The 18,979-nt window shown below is 51.5% G+C and overlaps 8 protein-coding genes across 8 annotated transcripts; 5 read left to right on the forward strand and 3 right to left on the reverse strand.

Moving 5' to 3' along the window:
• Positions 1-351: 351 nt before the first annotated feature.
• On the reverse strand, positions 352-2,787 carry N7496_006790 (Zn(II)2Cys6 transcription factor; the record flags this gene model as incomplete). The annotated part of the gene is made up of 1 exon (XM_056699719.1): positions 352-2,787. One exon carries the CDS (start codon positions 2,785-2,787, stop codon positions 352-354), a length of 2,436 nt encoding a protein of 811 aa, XP_056555132.1.
• Positions 2,788-4,013: 1,226 nt separating this feature from the next.
• Positions 4,014-5,504, forward strand: N7496_006791 (alpha-mannosyltransferase; the record flags this gene model as incomplete). The annotated part of the gene is made up of 1 exon (XM_056699720.1): positions 4,014-5,504. The coding sequence occupies one exon, from the start codon at positions 4,014-4,016 to the stop codon at positions 5,502-5,504; it is 1,491 nt and encodes a 496-aa protein (XP_056555133.1).
• Positions 5,505-7,254: 1,750 nt separating this feature from the next.
• On the reverse strand, positions 7,255-7,722 carry N7496_006792 (uncharacterized protein; the record flags this gene model as incomplete). Its single annotated transcript, XM_056699721.1, has 2 exons — positions 7,255-7,356; positions 7,435-7,722. 2 exons carry the CDS (start codon positions 7,720-7,722, stop codon positions 7,255-7,257), a joined length of 390 nt encoding a protein of 129 aa, XP_056555134.1.
• Positions 7,723-8,655: 933 nt separating this feature from the next.
• On the forward strand, positions 8,656-9,387 carry N7496_006793 (uncharacterized protein; the record flags this gene model as incomplete). The annotated part of the gene is made up of 1 exon (XM_056699722.1): positions 8,656-9,387. The coding sequence occupies one exon, from the start codon at positions 8,656-8,658 to the stop codon at positions 9,385-9,387; it is 732 nt and encodes a 243-aa protein (XP_056555135.1).
• Positions 9,388-9,889: 502 nt separating this feature from the next.
• Positions 9,890-10,871, forward strand: N7496_006794 (protein-transporting protein BCP1; the record flags this gene model as incomplete). Its single annotated transcript, XM_056699723.1, has 3 exons — positions 9,890-9,964; positions 10,020-10,256; positions 10,314-10,871. The coding sequence occupies 3 exons, from the start codon at positions 9,890-9,892 to the stop codon at positions 10,869-10,871; spliced, it is 870 nt and encodes a 289-aa protein (XP_056555136.1).
• Positions 10,872-11,055: 184 nt separating this feature from the next.
• On the reverse strand, positions 11,056-12,128 carry N7496_006795 (chorismate mutase ARO7; the record flags this gene model as incomplete). The annotated part of the gene is made up of 3 exons (XM_056699724.1): positions 11,056-11,133; positions 11,199-11,853; positions 12,058-12,128. The coding sequence occupies 3 exons, from the start codon at positions 12,126-12,128 to the stop codon at positions 11,056-11,058; spliced, it is 804 nt and encodes a 267-aa protein (XP_056555137.1).
• Positions 12,129-12,735: 607 nt separating this feature from the next.
• Positions 12,736-14,946, forward strand: mdv1 (uncharacterized protein; the record flags this gene model as incomplete). Its single annotated transcript, XM_056699725.1, has 4 exons — positions 12,736-12,819; positions 12,915-13,515; positions 13,590-14,611; positions 14,671-14,946. The coding sequence occupies 4 exons, from the start codon at positions 12,736-12,738 to the stop codon at positions 14,944-14,946; spliced, it is 1,983 nt and encodes a 660-aa protein (XP_056555138.1).
• Positions 14,947-16,346: 1,400 nt separating this feature from the next.
• On the forward strand, positions 16,347-18,461 carry N7496_006797 (uncharacterized protein; the record flags this gene model as incomplete). The annotated part of the gene is made up of 1 exon (XM_056699726.1): positions 16,347-18,461. One exon carries the CDS (start codon positions 16,347-16,349, stop codon positions 18,459-18,461), a length of 2,115 nt encoding a protein of 704 aa, XP_056555139.1.
• Between the last annotated feature and the right edge of the window lie 518 nt (positions 18,462-18,979).

Raw genomic sequence — 18,979 nt, forward strand, 5'->3', positions numbered from 1 at the left:
TGTGCTCTGGTCTGCTGATGACAAGTACATTGAATGGCTGCCAGTGTATGAAAACAGTAACGAGCCCCGACAAGTGATTCCCAGCAGTATGTCAACAAAAGATAATTTATTCAGTATGTGCAGAAATGGTATCATATTCTCGGGCCAAAGCCGTAGAGCTCCAAGCTCCACTTTACATGACTTTAATGACGAAGACCTCACATCCATTCATCCAGTCCTCTCAATCCAACTGGAGAACTCAAATAGGACCGATACAGAAAGGCTATTCACACTCAGTTCCCCCTCAACAAAAGTCCCAGGGGTAAAATTCCAAGCTAGATCCAAAGAAAATATAGACGATCAAAAAGCTATTTACACCACCATATACTCCCCATCACCCCGTTTCGCCTGCATCACGCGAGACCAACGGAAGGCCTGAGACGGAGCCGGACGACCGCTACCATCCAGTGGTGGCGGGGGACCCATCTCAGAGGGGTACACGGGGTAAGATGACTCGTCCGAGTGATCTGCCCAGATCTTTTCCAGCAGTTCCAGGCAGGAGAGATTATTTACGAAGCCCGAGTCCTTGGAGATATCCTTGCAGCGGGAACGAATGGCAGCCCGATGGTCTTCTTGGACACACTCGGAGCCCACAATGAAGAGGGGCCAGAGGAGGTATACGTCGGATTGGACGGCGCAGATGCAGTGCATGGCGAGGAGGACTAGGTGCTGGATGCGCGGGTGGCGGGATGGGAGGCTGGGTTCGGCGAGTCGTTCGCAGTAGAGGAGTGCGGCGTGGCGGAAGCACTCGGAGATTTGGTAGATATCCTGGAGGTTCTCGGGAGCTACTTGATATGGCATCGAGGGTGCTGCGGGGGCGGGTATAAAAGCGGGTGGATTCCAGGATAGATGGGAGGCGGAAAGGGGTGGAGATGGGAATGATGCTTGGGCAGGTGGATCAAATCGCCAGGATTCGAGGCGTTGTCGTAGCGAGTACCATTCAGTCCAGAATGCGGGAGACGACGGTTTCCTGGCTTGATCACTGCTTTGTGGTGGAGTTGGCATTGAGGTGCCATATCCCTGGTCTGATATAGACCCCGAGCCAGTGCCTGCGGTGACGGTGTTCCAGCCAGGGAACACCATATTTGGAGGGAGAGAGGCGGTGGGAATGGTTACGTCGGCAGGGCGAGACTCGGTCGGCTGTTGATCCTGGCTGAGCAGATTTAGACGACCAAGCTGAGAGATTAACTTGAACAAACGACCATCGCAGCCAGCCAGATTTTCGAGGCCCCATTCTCCGTCAGTGATCGAGCTAATCTCCAAGCATTTCCCGCGAAGCTGCACATCACGATCATTCGTGGTCGCTGTCAGGGTATCAAACCATGAGAACATGCGAATAAACCATTTAAGATCGTCTGATATGACAGGAGAATGGCGCATGCGAATGGCAAGTAGTCGCGTGACTCCTGCGAACTGCGTCCGGAACTCGGCCACGCCAGTATCGCAACCATGAAACAGACACAGAATCAGTAGCGTTGCTAATACCGAGTCTGATAATCTGCGGCGGGGATCAGCCAGGTCGGCATTCAAGGCTTTGACGGCCATTCCACGGTGATGATTCTCTTCGCGGGCATAGCCCTCAGGAACCGAGATACCATATCGATCTTGGAATGCTTCATCGGTCAGCGCTCGATGGGCCATCGAGGACATGCGTGCCGGCAATGTTCTCTCGGTGGATGTATGATTTCGTTCCCGACGCTGACGCAGATTACTCGTCGCCAAGGTTGCAATCGCTTCTTGTAAAGCGGGACTATCTTGAGCCAAACGGAGGATTTGAATACGGAAAGGATTTGAAGGGGTATCGAAGGCGACGATCATGGGGGCAATGACTTCGGCGAAATAACTGATCAGGTACCGGAGACGAGGTGTGCGCCCGACAGATCTTGCCAGGAGCATCTGCGAATATGACGGGCGATGACCCGAGTCCCACAGTATTGAATGTTGAGGATCTCGTCGTTCATATTCCTCGTCCGCATCCTGTGATGGCGATGTCGCGTTTGTGACGGGCCAATTTCGGGCGACTGGCCAAATGGGAGCAGCGAAACTGGCATCAGGGCTTAGGGTGGGTGCGTAGTGCATTGAAGCCTCCGATGCGATACTGGGGCTAGAGCGATTAGCGACCATTGGACGAGTGGGCAGAGGAAGCCCAGATATTTGAGGTGGCGCCGCCGGTATATTAGACCAGGTGTGTGGATCGGGCATATCCATAACCCACGACATGCTTGCGGACATATCTGGAACCGTCGACATGGCGGGTGGATGCCGAGGATCTGACTCGATTGAGTTCAACACTGTGTGATCCAGCATGGGAGCAGTCATCCCCGTAGGAGGCGCCGCAGTAGATAGTGGAGCGAGATTTGAAGGTATTTGCGACGAGGGCGGACTCTGGCTGCTCGAAGCAGCTGCGCGCTGCGCTCCTTTCGAGGCACTCGCCGATGAATCTCCTTCGGTCTCCATGACGGGCAATTTCTGACCTCGCAACTTGCCTCGACTCGCGACACCTACTCCCCATGTCAAGGTGGTTTTGTATCCGGAGCATTCACGACCCATCTCGAGGCACTGGGAGCAGTAGGGCCGGCGCCGGTCGCACCGAGCCCCTCGTTTGGCGCATGCAAAGCAATCATCGGGAGCACCGCTCACGACGGTTCTCTTGCGGCGTTTTCGAATGGGCGCGGTGCTTGGCTCTGTCTTGCGGGATTTGCCCTTGGCCGCGGGTTCCCGAGTCGGGCGGGCCGGATTCTCGGGCATTATGGGCGAGTTGAGGAGGATACACCCACGCGGGGCTCCATGGGTGGGAAACGTTGAACCGGTCAGAGGAGGGACAGAGGCGTTGTCGGCCGCGTCGTAGGGGAGTTCGGGTTAGGAGGCAAAGAAGTGGTTTGCGGGATCTGAGCGAGGATGACGGAGTCAACTGGAAGAATGGCGATCGAATGCGCCGGGTGTGGTAGCAGGCAGAGGGATTAGATTAAGCTGGAAAAGGGTCCTCGGGGGTAGGAGAGGAGTGAAGTAGACGTATGGGAAGAGGATTCGGGGTTCGGATGTCGTTGGCAGTGACTTTCGGAGGCTTCTCGGGGGCTTTGAGTTTGGGGTTTCTGGTTTTGAGGGGGCGGTGGATTTATAAAAGTAGCTCGTTGATCTTCCGTAGTGGAGGAGGATCCGCAGTTTAGTTCACCAGTGTCTACGATACTGGAGACTACATACGACGTTTCTTTCGACTGGTTGATCCAGTTGATCAGGGCGATCACGATAATCCCAGGGACAAAGGCTTCCAAGCTGATCTGATCTACCTCGAACGGCCAGCCACGGAGGGTTTTAGCCGCATGGGGATGGAAGATGGATCCAGGATCATAATTCAAAATTGAGCTAGAAGCTTCACCGAAGCCTGGGACGTGTTTCACTGGCGTTTAAATGATTATATGATTTCGTTTCACCTATGTAACTATTTAATATTTGAGGTGCTGGTCAATTAGGAGGTTGTCTCATGTCTTAGGGTCATGTGCGGAGAACGAACTAGTTACTTGGTATATTAATTGAACAATGTACCAATTATTTCTCCGACTGCTAGTATCGTCTACTTTCTATATCAATATTCTATACACTTTGTATACTTCGCATCTCTTCTCTTACCATCTTCGTGTCAGCTTGAAGCGAAATGATGCCTTCGCCAAGGATCCCGTCGTTTCCCCCGACGGGACTAACTCCCGTTCCAGTTGGACATTCCCCTCGGATCTGATCCGCTCTCCAACCTACATCTTCCTCTCTTTCCTATTCCCCCTATCATGCCATGCCAGTGACAGATATCCAATCACCTGCCAATCGCCTCCTCTTCTGATTGCCTACATCCACCAGGCAGTCGTCGTTCGGCCCGTGCGCCGTCGGCTATAACCCCCTGTTCTCAGGCGCAATCCAAAAGCTAAACGGTCACTCTTCAGCTTCCACGTCTCGTTGGATCCTGGCCCGAGGCTCGAGACACAATGGGTATGTTCAGGCCGGGTCGGGTCCGGTCCCTATTACTCGCTTTCCTTGCGACAGTCCTCGTGTGCACCGTCTATCTCTACTGGACTCCAACCACCGCATCCTCCACCGTCTCCGTCGTTCCAAGTACCGCCTTCGAAGTCCCGCTCGTCGAACGCCAGAAGGATTTCTGGAAAGCCTTCCAGCCCATTCTCGAACGTCATAATCCCAACTGCCCATCCCCCGAGAAGGATGGCGACGCCGGCGCAATCCATTTCGATCCGGTCAAGGACAGTCCGCGGCCGGATCTGACGGTGATGAGCGAAGCGGATCAGAAGGCTATGGAGGATGCGCATACCAACTTTGTAGAGGATATTAAGAAGGCCGGGAAGGATTTGAAACCCGCTCATACCTCCGGGAAGCGAGGTTTGGTCTCGACGGCCGGTGCGACGTATCTCCCGGTGTTTGTCTCGACTCTGCGTATGCTACGCCGGGCTGGGTCTACTCTTCCAGTGGAGGTGTATATGAAGGATACGAGCGAGTATGAGAAACACGTGTGTAATGATATTCTACCCAGCCTCGATGCACGGTGCATGGTACTCGCCGACGTGGTGGGAAAGAATGTCATTGAGCATTATCAGCTTAAGATCTTTGCGGTCCTCTTCTCCTCGTTTGAGGAGATTGTGTGGATGGACGCAGACTGCTTCCCGCTGGGTAAACCCGAGGAACTCCTCGATTCGGAGCCTTTCACCTCGACAGGTTTGGTTATCTGGCCCGACTTTTGGGCTTCTTCGGCATCTCCCTTGTATTACAAGATTTCACGGCAAAACGCACCGCCCATGTCTGCTCGCCAGTCTTCGGAGACCGGTGTTTTCCTGGTCTCGAAGAAGACGCATCTCCTACCTCTGCTACTGGCTGCCTACTATAATTTCTATGGACCATCCCATTACTTCCGACTGTTAAGTCAAGGCGGGCCAGGGGAAGGCGACAAGGAAACTTTCCTTCAAGCTGCTACAGCTCTAGGTGCACCCTTCTACGCCGTGAGCGAGAGAGTGCAAGCTGTCGGCCATCAAAACGGAGAGAAGCTAGCAGGTTCAGCCATGGCCCAGACCGATCCTCGCGAAGACCACGCTCTCACCACGCAAGATAAGTGGCGAGTCAAGGACCCGTCCGTGGCATCGCCCCCGCATATCTTCTTCATCCATGCCAATTATCCCAAATTCAACCCTGGAGACAACGTCTTCGGTATGGGCTGGGAGACCACTCCGACCATCAAGGAGGATGGTTCAGATAGTCGTGCGTGGACTGCCCCGCCCGAGGCTCTTCGTCGATTTGGATATGACGCGGAAAAGGCCTACTGGGAGGAGATCAAATGGGTGACCTGCCACCTGGAAAATGTTTTCAAGTCATGGGAGCACAAGGCTGGCCTTTGTGTGAAGGTTGAGGATTATTGGAAAAATATCTTTGCCGAACCGCACGAGGACGATCCTAAATTTACCGAAGACGGTTGATCAAGTATTCAACTTGGTCTCTCCTCACTTCACTGCAGGCCGCATGTGTGGTCACAAGTCCCGATACTTTGGGTACAAGGGGACCATGCATCACCATCTACGAAGCATTCGGCCTGTCACCATCTACCAGGCGTTGGGTCTGCTTCGAGGCAGTGCTCGTTATATCTTGGGACACTAACAGAGCCTGCCTCGTGTCATATCCACCACGATGGAGCCCTATCGTCTGACACCACAAGAGGCACCGATACCTGGCAGCAGCCAGTGTCCTCCCGGCATTAGAAACCGGTAGAAAGCCCTGGTATTCTCGCTGCTTGCTCAAGGTCGAAAGCTCCTCCTGAGCATCATATACACTGTACATTAGCACAACAGCCAGCAGCGGGATGATCCAGTGTATACACTGTCTCCTACCTTTTTTGTATATTAATCCTGTCTGTTGGGACTCGTATGCAATATAAAGAATGGAGCACGGAGATATTCCAAACTCCTTGGGTCATCTGCCTGCCTCTGTAGAATATCCCATTAGACAGGATTTCTTGCTTGTCGACGATCTTATTTCCTCTACTTGGCAAGCTAAACCGAATATAAACTTACTAAGAATCGATAGTTCATCCGGGAGGTGGCGATCAGTAGTACGACCTCCACTGAGTTAGTACTTTTATCGTAAAGCTGAGTGCAGATCAATACTTCTTGCTTTATGTGTTGCAATATTTCGATCCACCAGCACCCATCCTCACGCCTATCACATGAACCTAATGCAGAATTCTGGGCAGCAAAGCGGCCTTTTGAAAGTATGAATTAGCTCTGTACCATTGCCATCGGGCAGGACCTACCTACCTTTTTCCTCACAATGAACACCTATCCCAAGTATCCCACCGCTTGTAGAGGTATATTTAAACCCCTAGTACTATTTCCTGCAACTCGCTCTTTTTACCCCTCCTCTCTACACTTACCGAAAGAATATCAATACTACTTGCAGTGAAAATGCGACCAATTCAGTTTATTTACGCCTTTCTCCTAGCCACGGGCGTGATGGCACTCCCAACTGAGCTCCCATGGGATGAAGACCGAATCCAACTGCTGAAAGAGCGTGAGGTAAGAAAAGCGCCCCCATTTTGAGGGCGACGGGCTGACATGAAGTGACTGGCAGCCTCTTCTTTGTTGTCTTCCGGACGGTTGTGTAAGTGATGGCCTCCCTCACAGACGAACGATAACTATATAGGCAAAGGCTGATGGAATACAACTGGCAGCCTAAATGTTGGTGTGATAAATGGTGTTAGATGCGAACAATCTAAGGACGGTCTTTCCTTGGAAATTGTTGCTTGATTAATGCGCCCTACGATTTGAAAGATCTTGCTACCATCTACGGATAGAGGGAGCTTTTGGCCTAGTCTTAGTGTGGGTTTTCTCCTATGGTTTCTATGTATCCCTACATCTTTTTGTTAATGGAAAGACAACATTTTTGTCGACATAGACGTATCCACAGATAGATATAGTAGTCTATTAATGGATCAGCCTTATTCGCCCCCTAATGGTTGTAAAATACTACTGCTGTTGCCGGGCCGGAAGGGATTGTGGGAAGAAGTAGACTGCCGAACAAACGAATGCTCTTGTGTATGTCAGCGGTGGAACGCTCTCAATGCTTTTAAAAGGCAAGAGGCCCTAACTTGAAATTCGTCATATCGTACAGGAAAACACAAATCCCTAGCCCCCCCCCCGAGATCATTTCATAATAGTATTTCTACCAATTGATTTATTTCTTAATGCCCTTCTCGCGCAGACGCTGCTCTTCCTCGGCCTGCAGCTCGGCATCAATCTGAGCACCCTTGGAGGGAGTGTTACCATGCATCTTCGCCTAGAAAGAAAAAGAAACGACACATTAGCCACATATGTTCCTTGAATCTACATGCAAACTCGGGGTGTTCCTTCTTACCGGCTTAGTAGGATCCTGCTTGCTCAACTCAGCCTCCGGGTTGGAGAAATTGTTGTGGTGGTGCGAAGAGTCGGGCTTGTTACCCTGGGAGGCGAGCTTATTGGCGATGGAGCGCTCATCCTTGGAATCAAGGTTCTTGTGGCTACCCTTGACACCTTCTTTGTAACGCTCACGTTCATTGATAACGGACTGGGGCTCGTTACGCTGATCACCGGCCTCGTAGAGGGAGCGGTTGCCAACGCTCGACTGGCCGGAGCCGTGGGTCATCTTTGATGCGTGGGTGGACATGTTGGGTTGTGAACTTCGGAAATTGGATGAGGAGTGTTTGGAATGAGATTTAGAAGCTTGAATGATCGTTCTTATAACTCGTTGTCTATGGAAATCCTCAGTCTTATACCTGGCAAAGTAGTCTGGTGTGATGTCATGTTGGAGTCACTGAGATCATAACTGTGGGGCGAGTGGCCGGGATGGCAAACATTACTTATAGGGGTCTTTGATCGTGTGCGTTGATGGATGTTTGGTTTTGATGGAGCGGGTTTGCATCAGAGAGAGGTATAATCAAGGCAGGAGGTGGTTGTTGTGACATCGTTGAGGGAGATCAATCGGGGTCCGGCGAGAGCTCTTACATCGGTGCTCCACTTGTATACTCCGCTATTTCTTGGAAGTTCCACAGTTGCTATAGAATTGAGTCGACACTTTTACTCCTTTCGTTTAGTTGGTCAATAGAATGATTTCACTTTATCAACTATGAAAGCCGAGCTTATTTTTTGGCGACATTGCTTATCGTTGCAGGGTGATCGTCATGATAGGCTATACCTCATCCCTACCGCCCAAAGTTACTAGGGTTGGCCCCAGTCAGGGGAGACTTTCCCCTTGCCCCAGACCTATCCCCGATCGTTCTCTTGATTGGCTTCTCCTCTACTTAGCCCTATTCGGCCTTTTACATGCTCAATGGCATTCAATAGCCCGAGGGCCTTCTGCAGGACACTCTCCCAACCACGCACAGGATGGACGTCGCAATCCCCGACCCACTCCGGCCATCGGAGGCCATTATACACACCACGATCACGCCTGAGATCACAGCTATCCTCCTACTCAGGCCTCAACTCCCAATCTAAAGATCTTCCCAGGCTATCTTGCAAATTACCATTTCACCACCATCATCATCATCGTCGTCACCACCACCACCACCACAATCATCACGCCCATTCAACCCGAGCAATGAGTTCATCCACCCCCGCAACGGAGGTCCTCCCCCGCTTCCGGCAGCTCTTCACCGAGCTCGAAAAGCGTTTCCAATCAACCACCCTAGGCAACGATAAATGGTACATCCTCGCCATCTCCACCCTCGCCGCAAGTCCCGATCCCGAGCGCGCAGACCAACTCTACCTCCATCTCTGCTCGCAACCGGGCAACACAACCCCAACCTCCCGACAAGCCATCATCCGCCGCCTCCGCGAAGCCCTCATCAAAGCCGTGCCAATAGTCGGCGTCTGCAAACCAATCGAAGCAATCCTCTCAATCGGCAAAGTCGAGCGCGAAGAAGATAAAGATTACACGTTTACCCGCGAACGCTGGGCATGCGATGAAGCCAACCATGACCGCGGCACGGCGTGGATGCAGAAGCTTTATTCGCGGAATACCACGGGCACGTTGAATCTGTTTGCGGCGCATAAGGACTTTTCCTGGTTATCGGAGGAGATTACCTATGGGTTGTTTTTGTCGGATAGACAGGTTTTGGATGATGTCGATACGCAGCTTGTTGTGTTGCCTGGGATTATGAGCCAGAATTTGCCGAATGAGACGCATTGGCATATTCGGGGCACGAGGCGGTTGGGGTTGCCTAAGGAGGAGGTACAGGTTATTTGGGATTGTGTGCAGCTTGTGGCGGAGTTTTTTGATGTCAAGCTGAATAAGGTGCCTACTGTTGAGCAGGTCGAGTACGATGTTTAGAAGTTATGTATGGTAGAGAACAAGATGCATAATGACCGTCTCCGAGCTTTATTGAATCCATATCTAGGAGAGATGCACAATGAACTAACTGCTATTGATTACCTGCCTACAGGTGGTTTAAGTACCTAATCTACTAGGTGGGATCGAATTTAACTATGGGTTTGAATGTTAGGTACTCGATGACATTGTTAACACCGAGTTCCATGTTGAAATATATAAACAGAATTTCGAAAGAGTAATGACAAGCACCTTAGCATCATCAAATAAGCGAACATCATCAAGGATGAGTAAATAATTCAATGAAATTGTATATCGCTGTTGAATCAATACACAAAAGCAGAACCATCATCAACAAGGGAGAAAGCTCAAGCAATGACATAGATCGGACCGATAACAACCGATAAGAGAAAAAAGTTCGCAAGCGGCCGTGGGCCGAGCACCACCAAAACGCCTTGGCTTCCACCTCTTCCCTCCTCAACATCACAAAAAACTACAAAAAATCATGGGGAAACGCAAGCAGGACCTCGGCGACGTGCCCATGGGCGGCATGCAGGCCGGCGACTCTGATTCCGACGACGTGAGATCCCTCGCCCGCGCACCGCACTGCAATTGGGGATTGCTAACTGTCCCAGGATGTGGACATGGTCAATGTCGACTTTGAATGGTTTGACCCGCAACCTGCGGTCGACTTCCACGGACTCAAGAATCTGCTTCGTCAATTGTTCGATAATGATGCGCAGATGTTTGATTTGTCTGCGTTGGCCGATCTGATCCTCTCGCAGCCGTTGTTGGGCTCGACGGTGAAGGTGGACGGTAACGAGTCGGATCCGTATGCGTTTTTGTCGGTGTTGAACCTTCAGGAGCACAAGGCATGATCTCATCTGAATACAGACGGACTGATGGAAAGACTAACCGTCTACCCACAGGATAAACCCGTCATCCAAGACCTGATCAACTACTTCAAGGGCAAGGCCGCCGCCAACCCCGCCCTCTCCCCCCTCAGCCAGCTCCTCTCGCAAACTCCTGTGCCCCCAATCGGCCTCATCCTGACCGAGCGCATGATCAACATGCCCTCCGAGGTTATCCCGCCCATGTACAACATGTTGCTGGAGGAGATTGCCTGGGCGATCGAGGATAAGGAACCCTACAACTTCTCCCACTACCTCATCATCTCGAAGAACTACGAAGAGATCGAGTCCAAGCTCGACATGGAGGAGTCACGGCCACAGAAGAAGAAGAAGAAGGGTGGTGAACCCTCCCAGCGGTTCTTCTTCCACCCCGAGGACGACGTGTTGGAGCGGAACGCAATCTGCACGGGAACGATGGAGTATACCAACAAACAGGATGAGGGTCACTCGGATTCCAAGCGTGCTTTCCAAGAATTGGGTATTCGCACCAAGGGTAGCTTGACCTTGATTGATGGTGCCAACTTTGAGAATACCGTCAAGGCGCTTACGGAGTACTTGAAGCCGCCTGGCGTGTAAAGCTGATTTTTGGTCCAATTCGGTCATTTCATTCATGTCCCATTTACGAAATATTTTCTATTTATTGGTTTCCTTTCTTTTCTTTCTGCTTTAGTACCTCCCACCCCAGCGCGTGGTCGCCTGCGGTTATGATTTATAGAGCTCACCATAAAACAAAAAGTTCATAACTTCATGAAATCTCGCTTTACTCCCATTGGGTACCCTTCAGGCGCTGCATAAGGTATTCGACCTCGACAACCTTGGTCAGCGGGATCACGCATTCCTGTAGGAAGATAGAAGTTAGCAATCCGTGCTCGAGATCACTCAATCGTTCCAATTCGGTCGTACCTTGTACATGGCCACCACGGCATCGATATCGATCTTCGAACCCTGCTCATCCGGGAAAGCAGGGTCGGTACCATAAGTCTTAGCCTTAAGGCCCAGACGCTCCAGAACCTTCTTCTCAACCTGAGCATTGGTGATAGCGGCATCAATACCCTCACGGTCCTCAGCGCGAATCAACCGCACAAAGGTCTCGGGATCCTTCTGGAACTTGGACTCGGCCACGAACTTGCCAAAGTGAATGCGACGCGACAGCGCCTGCAAGCAGGCGACATCACACGTCGCGGCCGATCCGTAGTTCTCCTGCGTCTCGCCTCGGTCCTCCCGACCATCAAACTGCGGGCAGATCGCAGGGAGAATCTCCTTGATATACCGCTCCTTGATAATGTCGTTGACATTCACGTCATTCTCATGCAGGATGTGCGGGTACGACAACGGCTGTAGGATGGGCTCCTCGAGTACGTCGGGGAAGAAGGGGTATTCGTCGGGTGACTGGTAGCGGCGGACGCGAGACTGTATCCGTTCCTGTTCGCGGAGCATGTAGTCCATCAGACTGTGCTCGCTGTTGGGGATCTTGACACCGCCGGGGACATAGATGGTCTTGTTGAGCGGGAATTGGACTCGTTCGATCAAGTGGAAGGTAATGGTGTCCTCCAGACGGCTAGTAGTTTTGGTTGATTAGCAACCGCTCTTGTATGAAGCTAATTGAGAAGCTGTAGTTATTGATCATGGTGGTGCTGGAAGGTTTTTGTGGCGCGCCTGTCTCATGGCGGGGCGCGGGGAAGAAGCTGAAGCAATAGCTACGGCAGTACTATGAGGGTTATACTGCGGTCGGGGGTGTATTCAACAAGTCGAAAATACTCACATTAGCTGGAAACGGATGTTGGCAAGGTCCAATGCCTTGGAGACATCGGACAGATCAATGGCGGCGTCCATGGCTTCAAAGGTGGTGAGTTGAAGAAAAGGAAGTTCCTGATGGGGCCTGCGAAGTCGGAGTCAATAATTCTTCGGAGGAGAACTCTCGCACTGCAGGTTGGTTTGTGTGACAGGAAGGGTATATATAGACCATGTCGCTTATTTTTGTTTTTGACTTGATGAATCGAATTTGCTATTCATCGTATGCAAGTATCCCATGTACCATATAATCGAACCTATGAGCTTCGCCATGGAGTTTGTTGCGCCTCTATCGGGTACTCGGTACTCGGCCAGTACCGAGCTCAGCACAGGGAATGACGAGCATCATCGGTACCCAGTCGGTACAAGTACCAACCAGCAAATAGGAGTACACCTTGCATCCTCCTAGCTGACTAGCTCCTATCGGCGGTAAACACAGTAGGATCCAAGCTGACTTGCTGATCCGAAAGACCCAGTTTCAGGCCTGTAAAAGTACCGTACAAAGGGCGTACCCGGGGAACGCGGTAAATCATCGCGTGGACACCTGACGATTATCTCTCTCCCCGTTCGCAACTCCCGCCGCTAACTATCCACCTCTTCAACCGCGCATGGGTCTTGGTTGAGAGCCCCCGCAAGACAATCTCCGGGCATGGAGAACCACCGCCGCGATGACTCGCCTTCTGGTCTCTCAGATATTGTCGAAGGCGACGGTCTGCTGGGTACTGGTCTAACGGTAAGCTTTCGTCTTTTTTTTTCTTGTTTGGCGGCACACGCCAAACTCCCTCCCTCGGCATCGCGCCCGCTGACCGGTTTGCCTCGCGATAACAGACCCGACACATTGAAGCCTTTGGGCGAAAGGTCACGTCAACGGCAGGACACTTGATGGGGCCGGCCGAGCAGTCTCACGGAACACACTATCACAATGCCATGTCCGACCTCCACCGCGAGCTGCGCCGGCCGACGGCGCAGCGGAAGGTCTTTTCCCTCACTCAAACCACCCCTACCGACCTAGTCCGATCGAAGCTGTCGACCGCCGAAATCCAGTCGCGAGCTCTTTCTTCCCTGCCGGATGACCTTCTCGCCAACATCCCCGAAGATTCTAGTTCTTATTCACTCTTCCAGGGCTTCCAGGCGACCCTTCCCGAGGAGGAACATGGCCATAAGAAGCACAGGAGACGCAGTTCCAAGGCACAGAAGGCTTTGAAGGACAGTGAGAAGGGTGGAGCGTTGACCGCGGGCCCTGCGGCATTGAGGGAGGAACGAAAAGCGCTGGGTCGCCGGTTGGATCTCATGGGTATTCGAAAGAATATGTGCAGCGCCGAAATCCACGAGATCGATAACAAGATTGCCAATTTGCACAAAATGCGCCAGATCGTACTGGATCGATTAGCCGGGTTGGAAATGGATGAAGCAGCTATGGAAGTTGAAAGTAGGTCGAGTCTAATTGACGCGTTTTTTGTCAAGAAATGGAATCAGGGACACGCTCTAACATGCGCTTTACAGTCACGGAACTTGATAACAAGTTGGAAGATCTCCAGGAAGAGGAAACCCCCGAATCATCTGTCACGGCCGAGACACCAAAAACCTCCGAGATTAAAGACGACGCAGGTGCTTCATCCGGTGACCCTGCCATGGATGCTTCGTTCATGTCGGAATCGATATATGAGAAATTGCCGACCCCATCCCCTCGAAGTTTACGACACCGATCAATCCGCAAACGATCTATGCCGATCTTGCACGAACATTTCGCTCCCGGATCTTTAATCAAGGAGATTGACGCACACACTGATATGGTTACCGCCATTGATTTTGACTATCCATTTGGTACTATGGTTAGCGCAGCATTGGACGATACCGTGCGGGTGTGGGATATGAATGTGGGCCGTTGCTCAGGATTGTTGGAGGGACATCATGCCTCTGTCCGCGCCTTGCAAGTGGAGGATAACATCGTCGCGACGGGATCCATGGATGCGTCCGTCCGGCTATGGGATTTGAGTCGTGCTCGACCCGTCAGTCGTGACAACCGATTGAACAAGCATGAACGGGATGGACTCGATGAAGCAGACGATCACTCCTCGTCAGTGCCACCTTCTTCGAACTTGGAAGATTGCCACGTCTTTTCGCTCGAAGCACACGTCGACGAAGTCACCGCGCTCCACTTTAAGGGCGACACCCTCATCTCGGGATCTGCAGACAAGACTCTGCGACAATGGGATTTGGTCAAGGGCCGTTGCGTGCAGACGTTAGATATCCTTTGGGCGGCAACCCAGTCTTCCTCCTCTATGTCTGGAGACGGCAATTGGCGCCCGTCTGGCCGTCTTCCAGATGCGTCCGCTGACTTTGTCGGGGCCGTGCAATGCTTCGATGCAGCCTTGGCTTGTGGAACTGCAGACGGTATGGTCCGCCTGTGGGATCTACGTAGTGGCCAGGTGCATCGTAGCCTGGTGGGCCACACTGGGCCCGTCACCTGCTTACAGTTTGACGACGTGCACTTGGTGACGGGTAGTCTGGACCGCAGTATTCGGGTAAGTTTTCATTCTCGTTCGTGACTTGATTTTTCCAATATTCTAACTCTGAGAAATAGATTTGGGACCTCCGAACCGGATCTATATACGATGCCTATGCCTACGACAAGCCCATCACCAGCATGATGTTCGACTCTAAGCGCATTGTAGCTGCCGCTGGCGATAGCGTGGTCAAGGTCTACGACAAGGCCGATGGCCACCACTGGGACTGCGGCGCTGGCGTTGGTGTCGACGAGGAAGGACCGTTCCCTGCGACCGTTGAGCGGGTGCGCCTGAAGGACGGCTACCTCGTCGAGGGACGTAAAGACGGTACCATGGCCGCTTGGACGTGTTAAAGTGACTCCCTTTTTGAATTCATAGCACCCTACTTCCTGCTCTCCCCCTTCTACTCCATCCCCCCTTTGTGTCTCCTTGTCAGGGGTCTGTCACAGCTTCTCTCTCCGCTTTGTCCTCCACGCCCGTTGTATAGTATTCCATCCCCATGTCTAGATAGAGTCTGGATGTAGCAAGCTGGCGCATTTGAAGAGGCAGGATCATGATATCAATTACTGTTGTTATACACATAAACAAGCTCATTTCCTGCAATTACATCTAGTCCATTCAAATACAACTTTGATGGTTGTTATATTCTTCTTTCACGCCGACTCGATAGTCGAAGTAAGAAGGTGAGACCTTGGCCTGGGTAAATCACAAAGAAATATAAAAATAGCATCACAGGAGCAACAACCTGAAGACTTGTAGATCAAAGAAATAAAGAACTAAGAAAGACATACAGTTTCTGGGGGCAGACAAAGCCATGAAAGGCAAGTATTCATAAGAGTGACTTTGTCCCAACTGCGGTGTCGAGGGCCGCTGAGATTCTTCCTCACAACTCGACCCGATCGCCGCTCCACCCCAACTCTTCTTCTCTTCACTTGCACTTCACCTTCACGCCTGCTCCCTATATTCCACTGCGATCGCAACACATGAACATTTAAGATATTAAAGTTCAGCAAGCAACTCCTCTACTGCCTGCGATCCCTAGTTTCCCACTGGCGCGGGCTCCACCCCCATTTCAGCCAACCAGCCGCCGTCACGTTCCGTCGCGTCTCTGCGCGTCTCGCCGCTGCAAGTCTGGGGTCGCGATCTACGAAAATCATCGATATCAACAAAGTGCACCAGCGGCTGCATGCTGAATTGAATCTGAGTATCAAACTTTGTCACTGGTAAGTGTCGAGTGTCTTCCTGTCGCTTCCCGACTGCCATCCCTGTGGTCCCTGGATGCTCCGCAAGCGTGGTGTGAGACCCCCCTTCTGAAGACTATACCTCCCCCCACCAATGGATCGAACATGTATGGAATCTGATTAGCTAACTATTTTGTGTATACAGGTCTCGTGTGTTTGAATTTCACACAGAAATTGATCATATCTTGCAGTGTTGCTTACTGCGGCGACTAGCACTGTGTTGCTACTCAGTAAGTGCCAGGCTTCTTTGTTATGGTTCTCGCCACCTATTCTATTACTTGATTTTGAGCATAAGATCTTGTGTACCTTCTGAAAACAAGACTGCCAAATTCAAACTGGAGAGGGTTCCATATTAGCCTTGTCTTTTCCTGTACAGACCTGACTTGGCTGTTTGCTGGATCTTTGCTCCTTTCAGATCGCTTCGTACCATTGGTTTCTTTGTTGTTACACGATTTTTTCCAGCGTCAAATATTGTCCTTTGCGGCACATTGGAACTAACCTTTTACGCTAGGATGGCCACTAAACGCACACGTCGCCGCCAGAAAGGCTATGCTACTGAGTCAGAAGACGAAGAAGCCGTTGAGACTTTACTAGACTTTATGCCAGGACCAACTCTGCCCGCTGTCCCCATTGCAAACTCTTGGAATTACGGCGCAACCACAGGGACAGGTCTCCCTCGAAAGATGGCTTTGCAGCCTGCCCTGGATGCCAACCGAGTGGCCAAGAGAATCAACGCCGGCCTTGATATGGCAGAAAAACGATCAGCCAGCCCTCCTTCGAGGAGGATCACGCACAGCAATCTTGAGCCCATTGGGACTCGAATTCGAAAAACCGCTGCCAAAAATGGGGGCCCCGTTCCGCGGCAACCCACTCCGGACCAGACCCAGCTGATGCATACGCTACAAGATGCAACTAATTCTCCGCCTGGATCTGATGCTACACTTTCACCCCCCGTCGCACAAACAGTCTCCACAGACTCCAGTCCCCCCGTTGACCCGCCTTTACTACGACGGCTATCAGACTCAACGAATGAGCCTTTGTACCCGTCACCACTCAAACGACGTGGGAACCACAATACTGATGCTATTGTGCGAAGCTCACCCGATCGACAGAGCTCGGTTGATAATGCCTCCGAGGTGTCGTGGAGTCTAGAACGCGATATTCATGAAGACGACTTACAACGAACGAGACCAAGCAAATATCGAGGAGAGCCCCATGGCCAAAATATCACCAAACCACCTCGACGCCCATCGGGTTTGTCCATGATCCAAGATACGATTCTGGAGGAAGATGAAGAACAATCGGAGCTGCTCTCTCAACCGGCGAAAAGGATCGATACCGTGCGCGAGCCGGCAAATCCACGCTTGTCGGAAGAATGGGAGGCGCCGGTACGGACCATCATTCCACAAGAATATGAATCAAGAGCCGTCTCAGGGAGTTCTCCTCGCAGAGATAGTCTGGCTCAGCAGATTTGGTCTTCGATGTCATCGCAACAATCTGGAACTCGGACGAATAAACTGTTTACATCCCCACGACGGAGCAAGTGGCTTCGAGCATTGCTCATCCTACTTATCCCTCTGGGCCTGTTCTATGCTTTCCAGTACCAGGACGAGATTCTCCAAATTTTCCCGGGTGACAATCTGGCCAGAATCCGCTGGTCCTTACCGTTTGGAAGATCACCGATAGACTTCTCGTCCAATATGACGGACTCTGCAGCCTTCCACGGTCTGCAAAAGAAAGTGACGAATATGGACTCGCAATTCTCGTCTCTATCGCGCGAACTCGGTTCAATACGGTCAGAGCTCGCTCAATCTCCGCGAACTACTAGCATTGTAAATCCCGGCCGGCCTGATAAGCCGGTGCCAAAGATCAATTTCCTGTCGCCGGGAATGGGGGCAGTCGTTAGTCCGAAAAAGACTTCTCCATCTGCTGGCCGGAAGCTGGATTGGATTCAGAAATTCTACCAGTACATACCCTTCTTCAGGTCCGAGTATGGTTCCCGGACTCCGCCCCCTCCCGTGACTGCCTTGGAGCCCTGGAGTGATGTCGGAGACTGCTGGTGCGGTACTCACGATGGCGTCTCTCAGCTGGCCGTTATTCTCCAACACCCTATCGTACCGGAAGAATTTGTGGTTGAGAACATTCCCTTCGCCGCAACCCCTAACCCATATACTGCACCCAAGGACATTGAAGTCTGGGCTCATTATGCAGTGTTTCCTTCCTCGGACCAGAAGGTGGATGAAATATCAGAGTCATCGTTCACGTGGAGTGACGTCAATCCCTGGAAGGGCGAGACACCAGAAGGGAATGAGTTGGGCTACGTGGAAAAAGCCTCCGTCGTGACTGAGGAGACTCTTCCTCTGGTGGTGATGAGCACCCTGCGTATAGCCAATAAGGATATACCCGAGGATGAGTACTCGGGTGATGCCAATTTGGGTCCGAACTTTTACCGCATCGGCAAGATGATGTACGACCTTTATGCCGAGGACTATATACAGCATTTCTCGTTTGAAAGCACCATCGAGATCCCCAATCTTCGTGTGGATCAGGTCGTGTTCCGAATGACGTCGAATTGGGGCTCGAATCAGACGTGCATCTACCGATTCAAGCTTCATGGGCATGTGTAGGAGTTTGAAGGTCAGAGTATAGATAGATAGACATTTGCTTTTCATTCTTGTCTTGGATTTTTGTTTCTTCTTCGTGTCTCCTTCCCCTTTATGCCGCCGGTTCGTAACGACTTTTGATTTTCTATATCCAGGCCTAGGAAAAGGGTATGTTTTTGCTTTTTCTGTTCGTTTACTTTACTTCAGATCTCTGCTCGTCGGCGATACCTTGTATTTAGCGCGTTGCATGGCTGCGAGGATGGCGTTCAAGGGAATTGGTGCTTTTGAAAATGGAATACAGCGGAATACAGCTGATCTTCCGGATGTCCGTACCCGCTTCCGAGAAATGGTTATAAATAAGTAGTTTATCCACATTGTAGGCTCAACTAAACACTGCAAGGGAGATCCAACAGCGCCAGAGGCTAGCTAGACCAGTCAGAAAGCGGTATCTAGCAAGAAAAAGCAAAGAAAAAGAGAATCTAGGTAGCCGCGCGCACTGGCCCAGTCACACCCGATGTGATAGGAGGCCCTAATTATGTCCT

This window comes from Penicillium cataractarum (assembly GCF_028827025.1).
Source record: "Penicillium cataractarum strain IBT 29864 chromosome Unknown utg000005l, whole genome shotgun sequence".
Taxonomy (NCBI): Eukaryota; Fungi; Ascomycota; class Eurotiomycetes; order Eurotiales; family Aspergillaceae; genus Penicillium; species Penicillium cataractarum.